At 41.7% G+C, this 20,833-nt stretch overlaps 2 protein-coding genes across 5 annotated transcripts in view; one reads left to right on the plus strand and one right to left on the minus strand.

Moving 5' to 3' along the window:
- LOC113030820 (septin-5-like) lies at positions 1-10,600 on the plus strand. 3 transcript variants are annotated; one of them, XM_026182546.2, is made up of 13 exons: positions 1-2,239; positions 2,680-2,702; positions 4,301-4,675; positions 5,318-5,414; positions 5,700-5,786; positions 5,890-6,013; positions 6,191-6,325; positions 6,424-6,541; positions 7,432-7,533; positions 7,659-7,755; positions 7,947-8,109; positions 8,234-8,336; positions 8,428-10,600. In XM_026182546.2, the coding sequence occupies exons 1-13, from the start codon at positions 2,194-2,196 to the stop codon at positions 8,497-8,499; spliced, it is 1,542 nt and encodes a 513-aa protein (XP_026038331.1). In that variant the 5' UTR covers positions 1-2,193; the 3' UTR covers positions 8,500-10,600. The 3 variants fall into 3 exon arrangements, with proteins under 3 accessions (XP_026038331.1, XP_080163296.1, XP_080163297.1); XM_080307170.1 differs by having other exon boundaries at positions 4,391-4,675; XM_080307171.1 differs by lacking the exon at positions 2,680-2,702.
- Positions 10,215-20,833, minus strand: part of mntb (MAX network transcriptional repressor b) — a 24,602-nt gene continuing 13,983 nt past the window's right edge. For both annotated transcript variants that reach the window (XM_080307169.1, XM_026181845.2), the window contains 2 exons: positions 14,352-14,544; positions 10,215-14,189 (listed from right to left, as the gene is read on the minus strand). In XM_080307169.1, the coding sequence (XP_080163295.1) occupies positions 13,375-14,189; positions 14,352-14,544 (1,008 nt within the window). In that variant the 3' untranslated portion in view covers positions 10,215-13,374. The remainder of the gene's footprint in view (positions 14,190-14,351; positions 14,545-20,833) is intronic.

Below are 20,833 nucleotides of genomic sequence, written 5' to 3' on the forward strand. Positions count from 1 at the left end.
AACCCCAGACATAGGAAAATCCCATTTAAATGATCAGTTTCTGAAATACTCAGCTCATCCCATCTGTCAGTACCAACCATGCCATGTTCAAAATCACATTTGTTCCCCCTCTAATCTTAAATTGATTTGAAATTTAGCAGGACAACCTCCAAATTCTTCATATTAAATCTCTTAACAAATTTGAATAAATTATAATATAATCCCATGACCTAGCTAATATAAACTCACCCCCTGTAGGCTTGAGTGGGGGCCCTCTTGACAAAAACATTACTGTAGCCAACAAGGTGTCAGTCTGTAAATCAACCAGCAATATTTGAAAAATAAAGCAGCTCAATGATGTTCAGAGTTGACATTAAGAAATTTAGTCCAGAAATGTATCGTGAAGACTTTTTAATCATTTGGAAGAAAAAGCTGAACAAACACTAAGATTAGCCTCACGTGTTAGCATAAATTTAAATCCAATCGTTTTCCTGCTTGTTTATTGATTGATTTATTGTCTAAATGTGACTACTTTACTATATAACGACATGAATGTGTACACACTTACCAAAATATTTAACATACTTATACAAAAAAAGCCGTTAGGCTAGCTTAGTTAAACTGGCTAATCTTGACTAAATGTACCTAAATACAATAATATTAAAACATAAAAATGGCAGCAACTTTCAGACTCAAGCTTTCATGGTTGCCAAAAAAATTAAAAATGATTGCATAAATATAACTCAATAAGCACAGATAGCTAAGTAAGCTGAAGCGCTAACCTTGTTTACGTCTACAGTACTATACAGGTCTTTTTGGCTTCACAAAGATTAAACGAAGAGAATTTTATGGACTTTTAGTATTAAAACTGGGCAAGCCCACATGTGGTTGTGGACTTACTCCAGGGAGCATACTTACAAAACAACTACGGGTAGTAGAAAATCCACAACACTTACTGCTTTGATAGACTCCACTCTTCTTCATTGTAACACACTTTGAGCCACTCGATAGAAATGCTGGAAATTTTACTCACTACTTTTGTCAGATCTTTAATTATGGTATTATAATCTACTGCTAAGATAATGTTTCCTTCTTTTTTTTTCTTTTTTAAGGTTTCTCCTATAAATAGGAAGTTATTTGTATCTTATGCCACCTCAAGCTTGGATTGCCAGTCTTAAATACTCCAAACATATTTTTTGTGTAAAATTAACTCACTGTGGTCAGAGGTTTATAACAACTCATCATGTGCATAAATGTCATGGTAATTTTGAGCTTTTAGTGGTTTCTTTGAGCTTTCTATTTGCTATGTGGAAGGATTGTACATCATAGATTTTTAATGACTTAAATAAACAATGGGTCACAAATCAGAATTTAAACAGTATTTTCTATAATCCACACAGGTTTAGTTATACATAGAGCCTCAGATTGACCAATACTCCAAACAATGAGGAAGTCCATGGATCTCAGTGAAGATCTATGACGCTGTACTGTAGATTTACAGAAGTTGGGAAGAATTAAGAGTACCTTCTAATTCTTCAACTTTACCTCAAATCAACAGCTGGATGAATGAATCTTTAAAATATTGAGAAGTTCCACCTGGACAATGATCCCAAACACACATCAAAACTGGTTTTGGAAAGTAGGCTTACATCCAGCTTCTGGGAGGGCCTTTCCAAAGTACCAACCTCAATCCTATTGAAAATTTGTGAACAAAGTTTAAAATCTGTGTCTGTGACAGGAAACCAACTAATTTAAATGAACTTTACCAAAACTGATCAAATTTCCAGCCAGAATTGTGCTTGAAGCTTGTTTATAGCTACTAAAAGCATCTGGTTGAGGTGCAACTTGCTAAGGGATATTTAACCAAATATTACATTTGACTTCTGTATGTATGCTTTTGACCCTCTGTGGATTAGAGAAAATGCAAAACACACTCAAACCTTTGCACGAAATTTGTGTTTTTTAAATATATTAAAGATTCACAATCATTCCATTAACATTATTATAATAATGATGATGATGATGATCGCTGAGCTGTATTAAGCTGTTCTGTAACCACAGAAAAGCGGTAACACTGAGTAGACATGGAGCAGGGTGCACCCGGAGCTGAGTAGTATAATTCAGGGACGCACACGCCCACAGAGCATCTGCAGCATTGTGCTGCAGCCATGCGCTGCCCTCCTCTGATCCAGGGACAGCTTGAATACCAGCAGCATGGAGCACATGTCCTCTCCCGTCAGATTTCGCAGCAATAAAAAAGGTAAGTCTATAATCCAGTTAATATACAAGTCTACAGAACAAGGCTCCTTCAGAAAGCAACTGGAATTGGCCTACACTGATACTTTCAGCAGATAAAATTTGCTCAGCCAATTTGAAGCTGCAGCCTGTGACAATCCTGCAAGGATTTATATCTCTGTAGGTTATTGTATTCTTAAGCTAATGTTTTCTCATCTTATTTACTGTAATTTCATCAGTTTATCTGTTTGTATAAACAATGGGGGGTTATGGGTCATTTAGTATTTTTCTGCTATTTTTTCCATTTCAGTTCTGCATTTTATTGCAGATTTACTTTTTAGACATCAGGGTGTGTAGTAACGTTAAATTGATTACGTTTTTAGCTTGTGCAGGATGGATGCAGCAAACCTGAATAAATAATTTTTTAATATATATTTTTTCCAATTTGCTCTCCTCAAAACAAAGCTTCAACTTTCTCGGGCAAGGAGGTAGGACAATTTTGTAGAGTAGCCTATAGAAGTAGTGTTTGTTTGAGCTTATGTGTGTGTTTAAGAGTTAAATCTCCAAACCCCAACCCTGTCAGAGCGCTAGAAGCTGGATTAAGCCTACTGCAAAGTTTTGTGGGTAATGAGAGCTGACAGGTAGAGGAATGCCAGATAAACCCTGGTCAATCCAGCAGCACCGTGGCCGGCGCTTTTCTGCATTCCTTTAACCACTTTAAGAGCCCAGGGTGTTTATCTTGGATAAAGCAGGTGGAAATTCCCTATCCTAGCTCCTCATCATAGGGTACAGTCATTTTGTGTGGAAGCAGGTGTGGAGTGAAGTTTTGGAAAACTACAAAATCAGCACAAAAACATACAATTCGGGTTATTTTTAACTAGCTATAGATTTCATGCTGAACGAACCTGAGAAACCGGCACTCACAGCCTTGTGGGTATATCCGGTTTGACCCTATTGTTTACGAACCTCCAGCTTCAAACGGTCTCTACATCCTGCCTGGACAGATGGACGACGGCATTTGTAACGGTATAATGAGATCACAGGTCACACCTAATCAGTGAAGGGTTTAGTCCAACACTGCAAGAAAAGATACGTCATTAGGCCATGTATTCAGAGAGCAACAAACAATCAGACTTTTTAGTTTCCTGGTTATTTTAATTTTAGTAGTGTTAAAGATATCTAAAGGGCGGGAGGAAAATTACAGTGGAACACCAAAAAATCATGGTTTTACTGTCATAGCATTATGATTCATTTACTGCATGACCGGAATACAGATCACCCCCTCATGGCCTCCTTCAATTACCATTTTAATAAATTCCAGCTTCTATTCTTTGTTAAGTTATTTATATCTCCTTGTCAAAGCCTTGTGACACAGAGCTCCTGGGACAGGTGGCTACCCTGGAAATTTAAGTTATTAAGTTAATTCCTCTGAGGACAAAGACAATCTTATTGGTCTGTTGTGAGAAACCTTCTGTCTTCTCACAACAGGCAGTCTGGAGTGTGTAATGTTATGAGATTAACAGGAAGCCTAGTTAGTGCTTATCTTAGGGGAAAAACACCTCCAGTTACTGCTGTTAAAGCCAAAATATCAGCATTACCATTGATTCGCTGAGGTCAGACAGACAGAGGTACAACCATGACCAATGATTGATACACGAATGATGAGTATTTTAATCATGATGCGACTTTTCTTCAGGTTTTAGGATTCGATGTTTCTCCAGCTTACCCATCTTTTTGTTTGACTGCAAACACGAGGCTTAGACAACAATCTTGAGTGAGTGTGGTGATAATCCGTCTATGTTGTGGACACATACATAGGCTGTGGACACATACACAAAGCCACAATGAGAAAAAGAGGCAGATAAGTGAGCTGTTTTCCCCTATCAGATGACCAAAATCAGCCTCAGCCCAGCATCACTGCGGTACCTTCAGGAGAGCACGGTTATCAGCCACATATATCCACACACTCATAATTAGAGAGGGGCTTTCACAAGAGTCCTGTCAGCTGAGGTATATTCGTCTGCTGTGCCTAATTTAAAAAAAATAATATCAGACAGAGGAAAAATCATGCTGCTCTCTGTTTTAGTTGTCCAGTCTGTCCATAAGGGACCAGGAGGACATGCAGTATCCTTATGCCATGAGGGATTTGCCTCTCATGTCTCACTCTGGTGAACAGCACCAGAGACCAGGCCACTATGGAGCAGAAGGCATTGGGAGCCCCATCAACGGGAGACACCTCAGCCTTCCTGGGACTCCCTCTCTGGTCCGCACCATCCCCTTCCACCCCAGGGGCTCTCCAGCAGTCCCTCCCAGGCATAATCACATGGGACTAGATCCAGAATTTCAGCAGCTACCGCTGAGGAGGCAGATTGTTTCTCAGGTGTCTTTGGACTCGCCGCTCAGCCCTTCCATGCGCCCACGTAGCCCCTGGGGACGCTTTGACCCCTACGACTCTCCTGAGGTATGTTTTTACTATTTTATATAATGTCTGGCTGTTTATGTCTCTAAATGTTTGTTGCCTGAACCTCTGTGTTACTTTACTTCGTAGTACATCTTTAAAACCTTACACCCACTTTCAGTACCCGTTCAACAGTTTCCAACTCCTTCATGCAGCTTTCAAAGAAACACAGTTTACGACATCAACTTTCACACAGGGGAAAAAAAAGCGGCAAGCGAGTTTGGTTATCACATCTGTCTGGCCCTTAAAGAGCATATCAAGCTCTAAAGCTAAGAGGCGTCTATGGTTTCCTTTCTTGTCTGCTCACCGTCGGTGCACCGAAGCTTCTGGGGCAAAGGCAAAGTGAAATGAGGTTTCGTGATCCTTTGCAGTCCAGCTTGTGGCCCAATAGGGATCAGCCTGTGACGCGAGAGTCATGGCTGTTATTGTGACACAATATATGTTTATTTATTCAAGATAATAAGTGCTACAGTATCCATGAGGAGAACGACAGGGCTACTGATAACCAGTTTGGACATTTCAGGCCCATATCTGACTGCTTTATTAACTAAGGAGCACTGAAGCTCGAGGATGTAGAGAGAATTTCTAATTGAAGCAGTAAATATCCCCATATGTGTATGTTATCTTTGTATTTTCCTTCTTTAGGATCAGGACAAGGAGTACGTAGGTTTTGCCACATTACCAAACCAGGTCCACAGAAAAACTGTGAAGAAAGGCTTCACATTCACACTCATAGTCGCAGGTGAGTCTGATTTCTCTCCTGAGGAGGAAGGGTTTTACAAAAGGCACAACAAGTCAAAAATATCAAATATCAAAAAACTTAAGTGATGATAAACGAGTAAAACAAAGTTAAAAAAATATCTTCTTAAGTGGAGATAACGGACATCACTGCTCTGCCAGCGATCATTAAAACACGCCACTGATTAGTGGGAGCGTGGCGTCCATAAATCCTTGTAACTTTATCTGTTGACACAAATTCTTCCGAGGAAGACAGATGATTTATTACCTTACTCAAACGTCTCTGTAGGGGAGTCCGGTCTCGGTAAATCCACACTAATCAACAGTTTGTTCCTCACGGATCTTTACAAGGACAGAAAAGTTCTCAATGCTGAAGGTAAGTATTAGTTTTTCACTTTCTGTATTGGGGGGGTAGACACACAATCTGATGTCACGTGTGTGATCTCATGCGTCTTTGAACAAACTGCGTGCGCTTACAGAGCGGATCAGTCGAACAGTCGCCATCATCAAACACACCGTTGGCATTGAGGAGAAAGGAGTCAAACTGAGGCTCACCATCATAGACACGCCAGGGTTCGGAGATGCCGTCAACAACACAGAAAGGTGAGGTCACGAACTCCTCCTCGCAGTCAAACCAGCTTAACTCGAGCAAGACTTTGGTATTTTGGTGGCATTTGAATTGAACTCGTGAAGCACATACGTAGCCCTTGATTTCATCGCTGACATTGAGTGTCAGTGTGCCTCCAGGTTTCACTCATTCATTTTCTGTTTCTGCATCAGCTGGAGGCACATAGACGACTACATCGACCAGCAGTTTGAACAGTACTTCAGAGACGAGAGCGGGCTGAACAGAAGAAACATTCAGGACAACAGAGTCCACTGCTGCCTCTACTTCATCTCACCGTTCGGACATGGGTACACTGATGAAACGGCGATAACACTGTTCCAACAGCATCAGCTAAACTTTTTCTTATTTTTGCACATTTCTGTATGTGACTATTTTCTCTTATCAGCCTTCGACCTCTGGATGTGGACTGTATGAGGGCGCTTCATGAAAAAGTCAACATAATTCCTGTGTTGGCCAAAGCTGACAGCCTGACACCAGCAGAGGTCTGCAGAAAGAAGATGAAGGTAACAGCTCAGTTATACCAATATGTACACACGGCTGCTTCACTGGGTGTTGTTCAACTCTCTGTTAACACAAATATCTAATCAGCCAATCACACAGGAGCAGCTCAATGCATTTAGGCATATAGATATGGCCAAGAGGACCTGCTGAAGTTCAAAGTGAGCATCAAAATGGGAACGAAAGATTATTTAGGAGACTTTGAATGTGACATAGTTTTGGGGGGCCAGAAGGGCTGGTCTGAGTACTTAAGAAACTGCTGATCTAAATGGGATTTTCCCACAGAACCATCTCTAGGGTTTACAGAGAATGGTCTGAGAAAGAGAAAATATCCAGCCCGCAGCTGTTCTCTGGGTGAAAAATCTTTGTTGATGTCAGAGGATAATGGTCAGACTGTTTGGAGCTAACATGAAGGCAACATTAACCCACATAGCCGTTCATTACAGTGAAGGTATTCAGAAGAGCATCTCTGAACACACATGTGGAACTTTGAAGCACAATGTCAGGTTATCACACCAGGTGGCACTGCAGTCAGCTGCGAACAGGAAACTGAAGCTACAATTTGCACAGGGTCCTGAAACCAGACACAAAAAGACTGGAAAAGCATTACCTGGTCTGATCGGATTGAAGCAGTCTTGATTTCTGCAGTTAGGGTCAGAGTTTGGTGTACGCATGGATCCGTCCTGCCTTGTATCACAACACAGCAGGAATTGCAGTGCACCAAGTTGGAATTATTCATGACTCCTTTAATTTCAAACTATGCAAAGCTATCCAGCAGGGCCGATTTGACCCTCTGGCAACCCAGTTCTGTTCTGTAATTGATCTCCAATCTCTGTTATATAGTTTATCTATTTCTGTTACACATCTTCTCCTAATGTGTGTTCATGTGCTCCAGATCAGGGAGGAGATCAAGCAGTTTGGGATAAACATCTACCAGTTTCCTGAATGTGATTCAGATGAGGACGAAGACTTCAAGACACAGGAACAGATACTTAAGGTTCCTCATTTTATTCACGTTGTCATGGTTGAAATGTGTTGTCTGGTCTATTTTAAGGCTGACGGTTTATTTTGGTTTGGGCTTTTTTCTTTGTCGTCGTTGTTGTTGTTGTTGTTTTCTTGCAGAACAGCATCCCATTTGCTGTGATTGGGAGTAACGTACAGGTGGAGAGTAAAGGTCGAAAGTTCAGGGGTCGCGTCTATCCCTGGGGCGTGGTAGAAGGTATTACCCCAAGCCTTTTAATTTTAATTTTACTTTAGTTTTTTTTTTTTTTTTTATGTTTTTTGGTTTACTTTTACTCAATCATTACCCCTTAGAGTACATTTTGTGTCAGTTGCGCACCTGGCTGTTGTTCCATTTGATAACAAAGAATCCAGTATGATGCGGTAACAATGTTGCTGTTGCATGGTCAGTGGAGAACCCGGCTCACTCCGACTTCCTGCTGCTGAGGAACATGCTGGTGAGGACGCACATGCAGGATCTGAAGGACGTGACGCGGGAAATTCACTATGAGAACTACAGAGCTCAGTGCATCCAGAACATGACACGCATGGTGGTGCTGGAGAGGAAACGCAGGTGGGTGGAGGCAGGATGCACAACACCACAAACCAATATTAAAAAAAACTTGAAAAAAACCCTGTTAAGCACAGTGAGGTCAGATATTTTTGTAATATCTTTGTGTGTGTGGGTTTGGTCTTAGTTTGCGTGAGAAATATCGGGACGGTAGTGAGGCAGACTTTCCTCTGCCTCTGGCCGTCGCTGACACTGAGAAGGAAAGACTGATCTATGAAAAGGATGAAGAGGTGTGTTTCTCTTCATTCATTCATTCATTCATTCATCAACTTAGCTTATGAGTAATCAGACCTGTATTTACTCTCTTATTTTGTTTTTAAGCTGAGAAAGATGCAGGAGGTGCTGGAGCGGATTCAGGAGCAGATGCAGCACAGTCATAGAAGTGGCTGCTGATTCTCACCGTACATCCCTGAAACAGGAGCCAGACGAGGAGCACCCAGAGTCACAGAGGAGGCCTTGGCAATTGGCAAGCTTGAAACTGAGCCTATTTCTAATTGTTCTTACTTAGGATAACTTGCAGTGAGAATCATAGTTGGAATCACGACTTTCCAAAGATACTAGAAAAGATTTCCCTGTTTTTTCCAGATCTAACTCCCGATCTAACCTCCTAATCCTAAACGCCTTTAGAAAAGAAAAATCATGAACTTTATCCTAAAACATTCTATAACTATTAAGGATACTGCAAGGACATGCAAGTCAAAAGCTCAGTATTGCTGTTTGGGAGCATCTCAGCAGGATAACTGATTTGAACTTTGGAATGAGTCACCCATTCGAAAAACCAGAGTGCTCCAACTGTTTTAGTCACATGCTAGCTAAAAAAGGAACACAAGTCAGTGTTTTAAATAGAGTTTATAGACCAACACTATGGCATATGTAAATATAAGATGTGATCCAATGCAAGCAGTCACCCAACTCCTGGATGTGTGGAAGAATTGCTCTCCATTCCTGGATGAGCAGCCTGCAGCTGTACAATGATAATGATGATTGCTGCTGTTCAAGTTTATTTATATAGCACCAAATCTCAATAGCAGTCGCCTCAAGATGCTTTTTATTATAAGGTAAAGACCTTACAGTAATACAGAGAAAACTCCAACAATCAGAAAACCCCCTATTAGCAAACTTTTGGCGACAGTGGGAAGGAAAACCCCTCTTTTAACTGGTGGATCCAGGCTCAGGGAGGGGCTGGTTTGACTGGTTGGGGCGTGTTCATCATGCAAAAGACACACTGATGAACACGCTGACCCAGAATGTCCCAGACATGTTTGATAGGAGACATATTGGTGCTAAATGATAAGGACGTGTGTGAAAATGATCCTGATCCAGAAAGACCAGCTCTGCCCTGACATTGTCCTCCTGAACAGCAGGAGGCACCGCTGCCTCTAGTACAGCTTGGAGCACCTCGTCTTCAGACATCTGTTGCAAAGCAAAGAGTGAAAACATATTTCACCACATAACATTTGCATTTCTTTTTTATGACTGGTAGATTTGTTTCTTTATCATGTCAACATGATCCCTTTATCAGCAACCTCGTTAATGGACCAAAGCTGCCACAAACAAAATAAATACATCATTCATTTGGTAAAGAAGTTATTCAAAACAAATATGTTGATATTTATTTTACTTTTCTTCCGTATTTAAATTTGTAATGAGCCCTCACACTTCTAAATTACTGAAAGCAAAAAGGTTCAACCCCTGCGTCTAACACACGATCCCTCTGACATGTGCAGTAGGTGAAAAGTTGCTCCACTTCGATCGACAACCTTTCTAATTTGCATAATGATGCAGAAACACATTACCAAAAAAAAGTATTTTATTATTTTATTTTATGGTGTTTTTATTTAACAAGTTATTTGTTCATTTAATTTTGATCATGGTAGTTTTAGGCCTCCATATCATACTGCCATCTAGTGTTCACTGTAGCAAAGTAAGTTTTTTTTAATGTTTCAACTTAAACAGTTTTTCATGCTTTTATTTCTTGTGAGTTGACTTGTTTTGTAATTTTTAATATCCAATTTTGCTGTTTTGTAAAAAAAAAAAACAAGTAAAAAAAACTGTCTTAAGCCCGTTTAAATTTTTCTTCTGAAAACCACTCACGCAGAAGCAAAATGTGTTGTAAATGTAATAAGATTTATTAAGAATCTTTATTATTTCATCAGCATAATTCTTCATTAATATGTTTTTTTAATCCATTATTATCATGGTTATCTTAAACAGTGGACAGTTAGATCTAAAAGGCAGCCCAAAGTGTACAGGCGATATATAACTTAAAACTTTCTCCATAGGGAAAAGATGTTTTTTATATTCATATATAATATCAATGTAGCATGAGGTCCAAGATTCTGCCCACGTTATATAGTATTGTACATGGTCCCAGAAATAAAACATTAAAACAAAACTTCTAATCAAAAGAAACTAAACAGAATCTACATGCAAAACAAAAAAAGAAAAGAAACAAGCATTTTTAAAATTTTGAAGATACATACACTCATTTGCCAAAACGTGCATACAATCACAAATTTACAAAACTTTCATACATACATACAAATATTACAAAAACTCAAATATTAGACATTATTAGGTTATCAAGAAAGGATCAACAGCTTTTTTTTGCCCCCCCCCCCCCCCCCCCTACATTTCATGTCTCAGTCCAACTCACAAATATGGAAACCTTACATGTTAAAAAAAAAAAAAGGAGAATAAAGAAAAAGAAAAAAAAACGAGTGTGACAGTAATTCTTTGTCTCTTCCATTCGCTCGATGTGTTTTGCCAGAGCTGTCACAGTGTTCAGGAAAACTGAGTAGAGGCACACACAATAGCACCCAAACAGGCTCATACCATAAATCACCTCTGTGTAAAAAAATAACCTGCTAGCTACACGCTCACACACACATTCAATCATGCACAGGGCAAAGGGTAAACACCCCCCTCCCAAAAGAACCTAAACAAAAAACAGAGCCATGCTACAGGTACAATAGGATTAGCTATAGTACAGAATATAAAACATACTGAAAACAGTCACATATACATACGTAACACACGGAAACCAGCAGAGGAGGTGAGGAGCAGAGCCACGCAAGACTGACGACATTATACCGAAGAGAAATCTGATGAAAAGGCTGGCGAGAAGGCTGTGAGAATGCGCTCGCACACGAACACACTTTCGGCTTTTTTTTAAAATTTAAATACATTTGATTTTTTTTTTTTTTAACAAATTTTCTGGACTGCGGCTGAAGATTTGGTGTTCAGCATTTGTCGTACATCTCTTCCAAATTTCTCTTGGAATGAAAAGCTGTATTTTTGGCCTTGCATCGCCCTCCAAAACAAGTAGATAAAGTGATAGTTCAATCTATGGAAGGTTGTTTCTGCCACTGGAAGAATGTAAAAAAAAATTTTTTAAATTTTTTTATTTCTTCAAAATGTCATCTTGCTGAGCGAAACTTCTGAGAAAGCTGAAATTTCGAAATATTAACCATTTAAAGTTATGTTCTCAGAAGTCTGAACGGCAACATTGTGTTTTTTGTTTTTATTTTAGTGGCATAAACAAGCTTCCATACAGTCATATAATTTTGTTTCGTTCTGTTAAGTTTAAAAAAAAAAAAAAAAAAAAAAAAAAGCATTTTCACAATTTTTAAAAGCCTCATCGGAAACTTGTGTGCTGTGTGTGCCTGGGTAACGACAGCAGAGGGAGCTGTTGCGTTACACTAAAGCGGCTGGAAACCTGTTTTCCCCACAGTGTGCTGAAGGAACATCACTCATCAAAGGGACAAAAGGAAACCTGCCTGACTGTTTGAGAGCAGGTATGCAGACAATTTTCTGCATACAGTCTCGCTCAGCCTTTGGTTGGTTTCAAAATGTCTTAGCTAATAAACAATCCTATTAAAACGCACAAACACGAGCTTCGGAGCAGTCCTAGGAGGTTTCCTGAGGGCTCGTTAAGCCGCTTTAAGCCTCAATAACCACCAGTGTGTGCAGACTTGACGGGAGTTGATGCACTCAAATGACCTGTGGGTAACTGGGCAACTTCTCAGGTTTTGAATCTGGCAGTGAAAGATAGCTGAGAGCCTTTAACATCTTTCTTTAAAAACCCAGCAGAAGGCAAGCTTTTCACTGTGGGTGTAGGTAACCAGATCAAAGCTGACTGCACTGCACGCTCTTCCTACTTTTAACTATTTTTTTCAACAAATAGCTGGAAAATCCCAGTTGCCAGCTTCTGTCCTCAGCTGCTTTTCTGACTCAGCTCCTGCTCGCTTCAAACTTACTGCCCTACTTTTATTTGTGGTTAACATGACACAACTTCTCCACAGGGCCATCAATAACAGACACTACTGTACGCTGACCAAACCGAGCAATCACTGCCCCAATTCTCTGGAGCAAATCGCTGTTTTGGAGTCGCCCTCCAAAATAAAAGCCTTCTGAGGTAGTGGATAAAAAGAAAATGAAAAAATTAACTCCACTGCAGAATTTGCCTTTAAAAAGATGTGCTGTCTCCTTTTTTTGTATTCTGAACTGCAGCGTGTCAGGTTTTTTTTATTGCACTACCATCCTCAAATTCTTTTCCTTAAACTATTTGCAAGATGTTTAAAGAATGACTTCGTCTGCCACGTGTCGAACTTAGATCATGGCGAAAGGGGAAGAACAAAAAACTTTCCTGTCGTGTTCCTGGTAGAAAAAACTAAATAACTGCATCAGTACGTGACAATGTTTTAGCCCTAATTAACTATGTAATGTTATGTGATGTAATTGACTGATAAACGGCCCTGCGTGTGATTTATCTGGATGAGACCACTGAATCCAACTCCAGCTCCACCCTTTAAACACAGGAGTGACGTTACACGTCCCACACGAGCTCAAAGTCCTCTCTCTGTCTCGCTGTAATCATTTCCCCTAAATGACTGAATGACCAGTTAAAGTAAATCCTTGATGCCTGAGTGCAAACAGAGCTTATTGTGTTAGTGCCTCTGGCGGTAAAATAAAGAGAAAAGGAAGGAAGATAAAAAGGTAAAACAGAGTTTCTGTGTTTGCGGGGGAGACAAACGTCACAGTCACATTTTCACAAACAATGGCCCGACCTGCTGACTCAGCTTTAATGTAATTGTTCACAAACTAACAGAGCTGTGACTGAAATATCTCAGAAGATATTCATCACACAAAGTCCAGAAACAGTTGATGCTCAAATGTTCACGTGTCTGTCAGAGACTCTGCGACTGACAGGAGATGAAAACTCGTTCTCCTGTCTCACATCCATCGCTACAGGTATTATTGTCTGTTTCAGGCCAGTTTGAGCGTGCTGACGGGAAAGGTTGGGACTGTAACCATGGTGACAGGGTTCAGGACAGTAGCCTGTCCAACCAGCTGTGGGTGGGGGGCCAGCACTGCTGTGGGTTTCCCTAGCGACGGGCTTCCCTGGCTCACCACAGTCGCGCTGTTCACCTGGGCGCCGTTAGTGTTAGTTTGAGGATTGGCCTGGACGTGAGGAAGGGTGTGGTGGGTGAAGGTGTGGGCGATGTGGCCCACCATCGTGGGCTGGGACACAGACATGCCCTGGGGGTAGAGAGTCGGGAGGTGGGATGCCAAAGGAGAGCCCAGGTGGGCCACCGGATGGACGGTGATGTGTCCGATGGGCTGGGCAGTTATTGGCTGGTGAGTGGCGGTGGCAGGGGCAGCCGGAGCCGCTGTGATCGGCTGAGGTGTGGAAGAGTTGGGGCCAGGTGATGGAGCGATATGCGTTAGGTGTTTGTGATTGGTGGGAAGGGCATTATTGACAGCCTGGATGACTGAAGCATGGGACACAGTGGCGTGAGCGATGACGGTGGGTTGGACCTGCATGGCTGGGGGCTGGATAGGATGAGGAGGTGGCGGTGGGGGTTGACCCGGGGCTGGAGCAGGGGCAATGGCTTGAGGTGGAGGAGGACCCACGGGGGAGGCGCTGGTGAGGATAGGCAGTGTGGTGTGCTGGATCGCCAGGTGAGGGGTGATGAGCGGCTGAGCTTGTAAAATGGGAGGAGCCGGTTTGGGGAGGGGCGTGGGAGCAGGAGGGGCGGGAACGTCCTCGTCCATGTCCTGCTCATAATTATCTTCTCCTTCTGCAGATTAGAGCAGAAACAGTGATCACGATATGAATGTTTACGTAAAAGTAAAATTCAAACCACATGTAACGACTGCTACATCAAAAAACAAACTTCTCTGATCACCCTTCTCTCCTGCGATTCAGTTTGAAAACAAACTGCTGCAGTCTGTTCCCTTACCTGAGGCCGTGGACGTGGACGCCTGGTCGTCCTCTGGCTGGATGGTCTGTCTGAGGACTCTGTCGATTTCTATGGCGTCCATGTTCTGGCTGAGCTCGTTCTTCAGTTCGGCCAGCCGCTGCTGCGTTGCGATCTTCTCTCGAGCCAGACGCTCCATCTCGTGCTCGTACTCCTTCTCCTTGCGCTTCAGAGTCTTAAAGGATGACAAAGAGAACAGGTGTAGACTGTTATAAAAATATAATATGTCGTCATATCTGCATTTATGATACAAAAACAGAAAAATGAAAAATGTATTAACCAATTACCAACAACAGGTGAAGTAAGACCAGGAGGCCTCATCCTGCAACCCAAAGAACCTAAAGGATGCACTGGGTCAGATTTATCTGAGGTACACAGGGGGATGCTACATAGCATCAGGCGGGTGCTTTTAATGTTAAGGCTAACTGGCGAGTAGCGCAGTCTCAAGTGAGGCTATCTAAAAAATCATTTACATCAATATGACGACGAGTAATCCTATGGCTGAGTTTCTTTTCAAGAAAAACCCGTCCTTACTTCGTTAGCGCTGACTGATGCTGCCTGGTTTTAAGCAGCTGTTTCAAGTTTGTGCCTTTGAGGGAAGCGTGGGGGGATTTGGCTCTGTGAAACAGTGGAAGTGTGTTAATATGAAACAGACGGGGGACTTTTAATCAACAGCTAACAGCAAAGAAAGGTCAGAGAAAAGGGAAACTCCCTCATTTTGCCTCTTTTAACTAATAACCCATGTGGCTTTTTCAGAATAAACCCAATACTGTTTCAGGTTAGAATTCTTTTTAAATACCCACACTGTAAATAAACAGCATTACAACACAACTTTTCTTCTCCCTGTACTTCTAAACAAACATTATCCATGCTATCCCAGATTCATACACCAGCGGGAAGTCACGCCTGCAAATTCAAGCATGTCCACACTGCTTTAGTGGCATTTAGTCATTTACCTAAGCTCCTCCCATTTCTTGGATATCACGCTAGTTTTTTTTCTTGAGGCCAGAGTGAGAGAAAACACCCTCCTGTCTATTATCAACCCCAAATCACTTTGGGGTTGATAATAGTTCCTAATTACTGCTACAGTTCTGTCACTGGATTACTGAAATCTGTTAATAATAAATGCGTTACTTTCTAGAGCACCGCCATGCAGCAAGAGTGAGCTGAATGTGTTTGTGGAGGAAAATGAAATGATTATAAACATGGCAGGAAACGCAAGAAGAACGGAAGCTTCATGGAAAGATTTAGGAAGAAAGAGCAGAGCTTTCCCAGCCCCGCCACACCATCGTCGTGACCCAGTTTCTGTGTAGGTCAGCTGACGCATGAACTCCAAACACTATGACAGGCTAAGGACATTAAGGCAGATTACTGATGAGGAATGACGCATGGGAGGAGGTAGAGGGGAAGGTACGGGCGGGGAATGGGAGGAGGAAAGTAGAATAGTATGTTGTGTGCAGCTGATTAATTCTGGAAACTAAATATCTGGTTGAGATGTTGAATAGCCAGCATGAAAACTTGGAGGGAAAAAAAAAGGCTTGGCAGAAAATGGCTTCCTGTCCTAATGAAGGTGCAAATGATCCTCAGTCATGTATCAGACTGTCTCAGAGCGCCACCTCTTCCAGTATAACTGCTGAACAAATCCAGGAGGTATTAGGCGCTTGCCACTTGCACTTTATTCTGGCACCCACCACGAGGGTTTTAACTTTGAAAACAGAAGGAAAATCACAAGGATTGTAAGACAAATCAAATCTTAAGGTGGGTTTCAAATTACAATACTACAGCTAATCAAATGGCTTGAAATAACAGACTTCTGCTAAGTAAGGTAAATGTGTGCAGACCTGTCATGATTATGTGTGCATTCACCCCCCGAGGCCCATTTAGAGCCAGCATAGGCTTGTTTGTGGTGGTCTGATTGCTGGTAATTGTGCCACTGTTACGGAGGACATTGCTGATAAATGTATATCACGGGTATAATTGTCTTTTTTGTTGTGGCTGTGTTTATCTGACAATTAGCGCAAACACGAAGCGAACCGCCGAAAGGATAATAAACAAAAGGGAACTGAGGTAAGGCTGGAAATACAAGCGAGATTACACAAAATGAGCATATGGGGACACATGATCTTACTGCAGGAAAAGCTGTTTACTCTCTGCAGGCACGTGATGGCCTCACACGCGAACCCACCTTCCCCACAGCCCTCTTTAAACAGTTCACATGGTGCAGGTTAGTAGCACTCAAATCACTTAACAGCTCAACACCGCTCACACCAACGCCCTCCCGTCTTTGTGCGTCCACGCACGCAGTTGTGTGAAGCCTGATCGTGCGAGCAGTTTTAGAGGTCATAAGTGACGAGGAGGCAGTGCTGGAAATTACAGCAAAAATCAGTTCCAGTGATTTGTCAGCATAGGACCAGGTTACATTTACAAATCACATGTAACCACACAGTTAAACAACACTGGTGCTTTTGCACTAGAGGTTCTGTGTGTACGCAGTGTAAAATTATTATTAATGATGTTAACATGAACGAGCTGGCATCAATCAAAACATTGATCTGGGCTTCAAAGCAGGCCTTTGGGAGGTACTGGTGAATTTCATGTGATGTTGAGGTAACGATTTATGAGTTTCCAGCTCCAATTTTGAACTGAAGTCAGTTCAGTGCAACCCTACCGAACCCAACTCAGCAATCCAAGATTGACTGTTAAAGTAAACATTAGCAAAAGAGTAAAACTTATCTGTAACCAATGCTGTGGCTAAATAAACCATATGCAGAGCACTGACCAGTTTGTCTGTGAATGTGCTCCAGTAGTGCTTTTAAGTGCAAAAACAAACAAACAAAAACCAAGCACCGTATCACGAGTGACACAGTAATAGTTTCATTGCACTACAGAGCAAACCAAAACCTGTTTTTCCATGATTTTCAAACTACTACTGGAATGTGAAGTCAGCTACGACATCCGACTTCTAAGGTGAAGGCATAACTACACACATAAGCACAAACGGTCCACAGATAGTACAGAGTCACTGCCTTAACAAACTTCATAGAAGTCTGTGGATTTCTGTGTTTTTCGCCATTTGAGAAGCAAAAGTGGATCGTCATCTTTTTATTGATACTTTAAACCCCACTAACCAAAACATAAATGGTGATTACACAGTGGAAACATTACATGACATAATGTTTTATATGCATGCAGTGTAACCAGGGATTACTGTAAATACTACACGTCATGCTGTAGAGCAGCGGTGAGACCAGTATAAATACTGCATACCTATTATCAGTGTACTTACAACAAACTTGGCCAGTCAATAAACAATTAGCCAGTTGTTTATTGACATTAGTCATTACTGAACTCCTTTAGCTAAAATTAGTATCCAAAGAAACATAAAAGCATTTGATACATAAAAAAACTCTGAGTAGAGCACATTTAGGGGCAGCTTTCTGTTCTGATAAAAATGCATGTTGTCGTCACAAATTTGAAGCTTGTTTTAACACAGATTTTGGATGGATCAGCATCTCTGGCTGTGCAGTGAGAAACGTTACAGAAGCCAACCAAAGCAGATGCACTTGCAGGCGGTCTTCCCCTGACCCAGCAGCATATCATCTATGTGCAATACGCATAGTAGGTCAGATGTTGATTGAGAAGGAAATTGAATCGGCATGGAGTTCACCAACATGGAGCTCAAAAGATGCCGGGATGAGAAACAATCAATAGCTGTAGTGGACATTTTAATGCGCCTGTCTTCTCCACTGCATGCACTAAACTAAAAGACAAACAAAAGCACGAGTAACCCACTTTAATCAAATGCGTCCGTTTTAACAGTATTTTTGACACTTCTGCAAAGTGTTACTACACACATACAACATGTAACCATAGATCTGCGGAGCTCCACGTAGCATTAACGCACTCCAGTGCTGGAGATGTGACACTTAATTGACACAGCAGACTCTTTGAAATACAAGGACTTCCGAAGAACTGCAAGTGTGTCCGAAGTGCGAATGTGCATCCATGAACATCATTTCAAGGTCTTCTCGCATCAACCCAGACACCATTAGTCCTGCACTAAATCACCAAGGAAGCAGCTGCCACCCATAGCTGTTTCCTTGGCAACCCCATTTGTGAGGATTTGGCTGCTTGAGCAGCAGTTTGTAAAAAACATAAGGAGCCCTCTAATTGGGTGAAGCGCATGGGCAATTACATATAAGGAGTGATGCGACTGGATGTTTGCCAGTCGGGTGCTCTTGGATCCCTCCCAACCCCCCTCCTCCTCCTCTTTCTTCCACACTTCCATCCCACACTCCCCTCTCCTCCTCCTCCTCCCCACATCCGCCACTCCCTCAAGACCCTTCCCCCCTTATTCTCCTGTGCTTCATCTATCGCTCTTTTATCCATCCTCATTTCAGAAAGTTCCTTGTAATAAAAAAAAAAGGTGCAAATGACTCAGGTGAGATGAAATTTGCCCCGGAAGGTTTTTTCTTAATCATATGTAGGGCTGGGCCATATTATACCGTTCATGGTAATACCGGTATAATGTTAGGCAACGATAGGAAAATGAAATATCGCGATAGAATGGGAGTAAAACGCGCATGCGCAGTGCCTTTGTTTTCATACGCACATGGCCGATTGTTGAGTGAAACAGATGAACCAGAATTGGTTTGTAAAAATGGTGCAACTTCAGTGATGTGGAACTGGTTTGGTGTTTGTCCGTCAGATACACAACAAAGCACATTTTTTTGCAGAACATGCAAGCGGCCGTTGTTATTGTCATATTTGTCGGACTAAGATGCTCTTAAATCTGGGAGTAATCTGGGTCCTAAACTCCGTATACTTCAGGTCAAACAACACTGCAGCATCACTTAGAGTTAAAAACTGTCTAAATTCTTTCATCTTTAATAAAACGATCAGCATTGCTGCTTTACCAGGTGTAACTATAAAGTTTAACTTCCAGGCATCCATGAAAACAAAAGTTATTACATTTAACGGAGTTAGAAGTTAGCAGGAAGCTAGCAGAAGTTAGCTCGCTAGTTTCACTAGTTACCTAAGCATGATATAGCATGTTCTGACTGAGAGATTTCTGAAAAAAATCAAACGTACAGCTCTGCTATCACTTCCAACATAAATGAAGACAGGAAACTAAACAGCAGTGACGTTTGTAGGGTTACTGAAGTTGGGCTAGCTGGTATATAATGATGTGCTACGTGATCGCTAGCGACACAGCTATGTTAGCATAACATAAACAGTGAAGCTGGAGGACGAACACTAACACTTTTCCACTTATAAAAGTTAACGTGAAGGTTCTTCATGGTTAGAAACAAATGCAATCGCATGGCAGGATGCTGTAAACGGACCAAACTTCAGTCAGGAGAACAACTGAGATAATCCATCCACAATACGAGGTTAGTCATTAATATACTGCAACAACATGGGAATAGAGCAGCTGCCAGAGAATTCAACATTAATGAATCAATGGTACAGAAGTGGAGGAAGCAAGAAGAATGAGTTTAATAAAGTTTGATTTATCTGACTGCTTTGTTTCGCTTAATGTGCCTTATAATCCCGTGCACCTTATGGTCCGAAAAATGCGTACTGCACACTGCAGTTTAATGTTGCAAAGCACCTCTTTTTAACTTCAGTGGATATTATACATGGTTATGCTCAGGATATGTCAGCCCATTTCTACTGGAAATGCCTTTTGGTTAAACTTTCAGCAAGGAATTTGCATTTGCACTGTTACATTTTTATAAAGCTTTAATGTACATAAAAACCAGCTTCTTGTTTAAGTGAAAATATATGGAAGGTTGTCTTTTTGCGCTAGTAATGTTGTGGAGTTGTATTTTGTCTCGCATCAATTATATTGTCGGTTATATCGTTATCGCAAATTTTCAAATATATATCGTGATAAATATTTTTGGCCATATCGCCCTGCTCTAATCATATGCATCTGTAATCTGATATGAGGACAAGGCAGCAGGACTATCCATGTCTTGAAAGCACCTGTGAGTGCTCCATCATCCATAACTGCTGACAGAAAGACCAATATGACCAGAATTTGACTCGTTTAGTCTTGCATCTGGCACACTCCCTCATGCAGACAAACACGGAGGAACGGACTCACTACAGTGCCCCGGCCACCTGCCGCCTGTTGCCATAGTTACCAAGTGCTTTAAAGGCAAGAGACAGCGGGGTGACACAGGACGAGACGGACACAGATGTGGATAAGAAAAGGCTGGGACAAAGAAGAGCTGATATAAGTGCATGCGCCGCTACATTAGCGTAAACACTGAGCCCATCACTGCCCATCTCCTTCTCTCTGCAATCTAGGGATGCAAAGCTACTGGAGTGGGTGAGCTGTGGTGACATCATCGGCCTTGCGCTAGCCATGTGCTCAGGTCTCACATGGCTCCGCGAGAAGGAGGGGGAAGAGGTTTGCAGGTTCACATGGGGAGAGGTGAGAAGAGAAAAGGACG

This window comes from Astatotilapia calliptera, chromosome 10, assembly GCF_964374335.1.
Source record: "Astatotilapia calliptera chromosome 10, fAstCal68.1, whole genome shotgun sequence".
Classification (NCBI taxonomy): Eukaryota; Metazoa; Chordata; class Actinopteri; order Cichliformes; family Cichlidae; genus Astatotilapia; species Astatotilapia calliptera.

Coding starts and splice junctions, on each gene's coding strand:
- LOC113030820 (XM_026182546.2), top strand. CDS start 2,194: ATGGAGCACATGTCCTCTCCCGTCAGATTTCGCAGCAATAAAAAAG. Junction 5,787..5,889: donor AAAAGTTCTCAATGCTGAAG/GTAAGTATTAGT, acceptor GTGCGCTTACAG/AGCGGATCAGTCGAACAGTC. Junction 7,756..7,946: donor TCCCTGGGGCGTGGTAGAAG/GTATTACCCCAA, acceptor TTGCATGGTCAG/TGGAGAACCCGGCTCACTCC.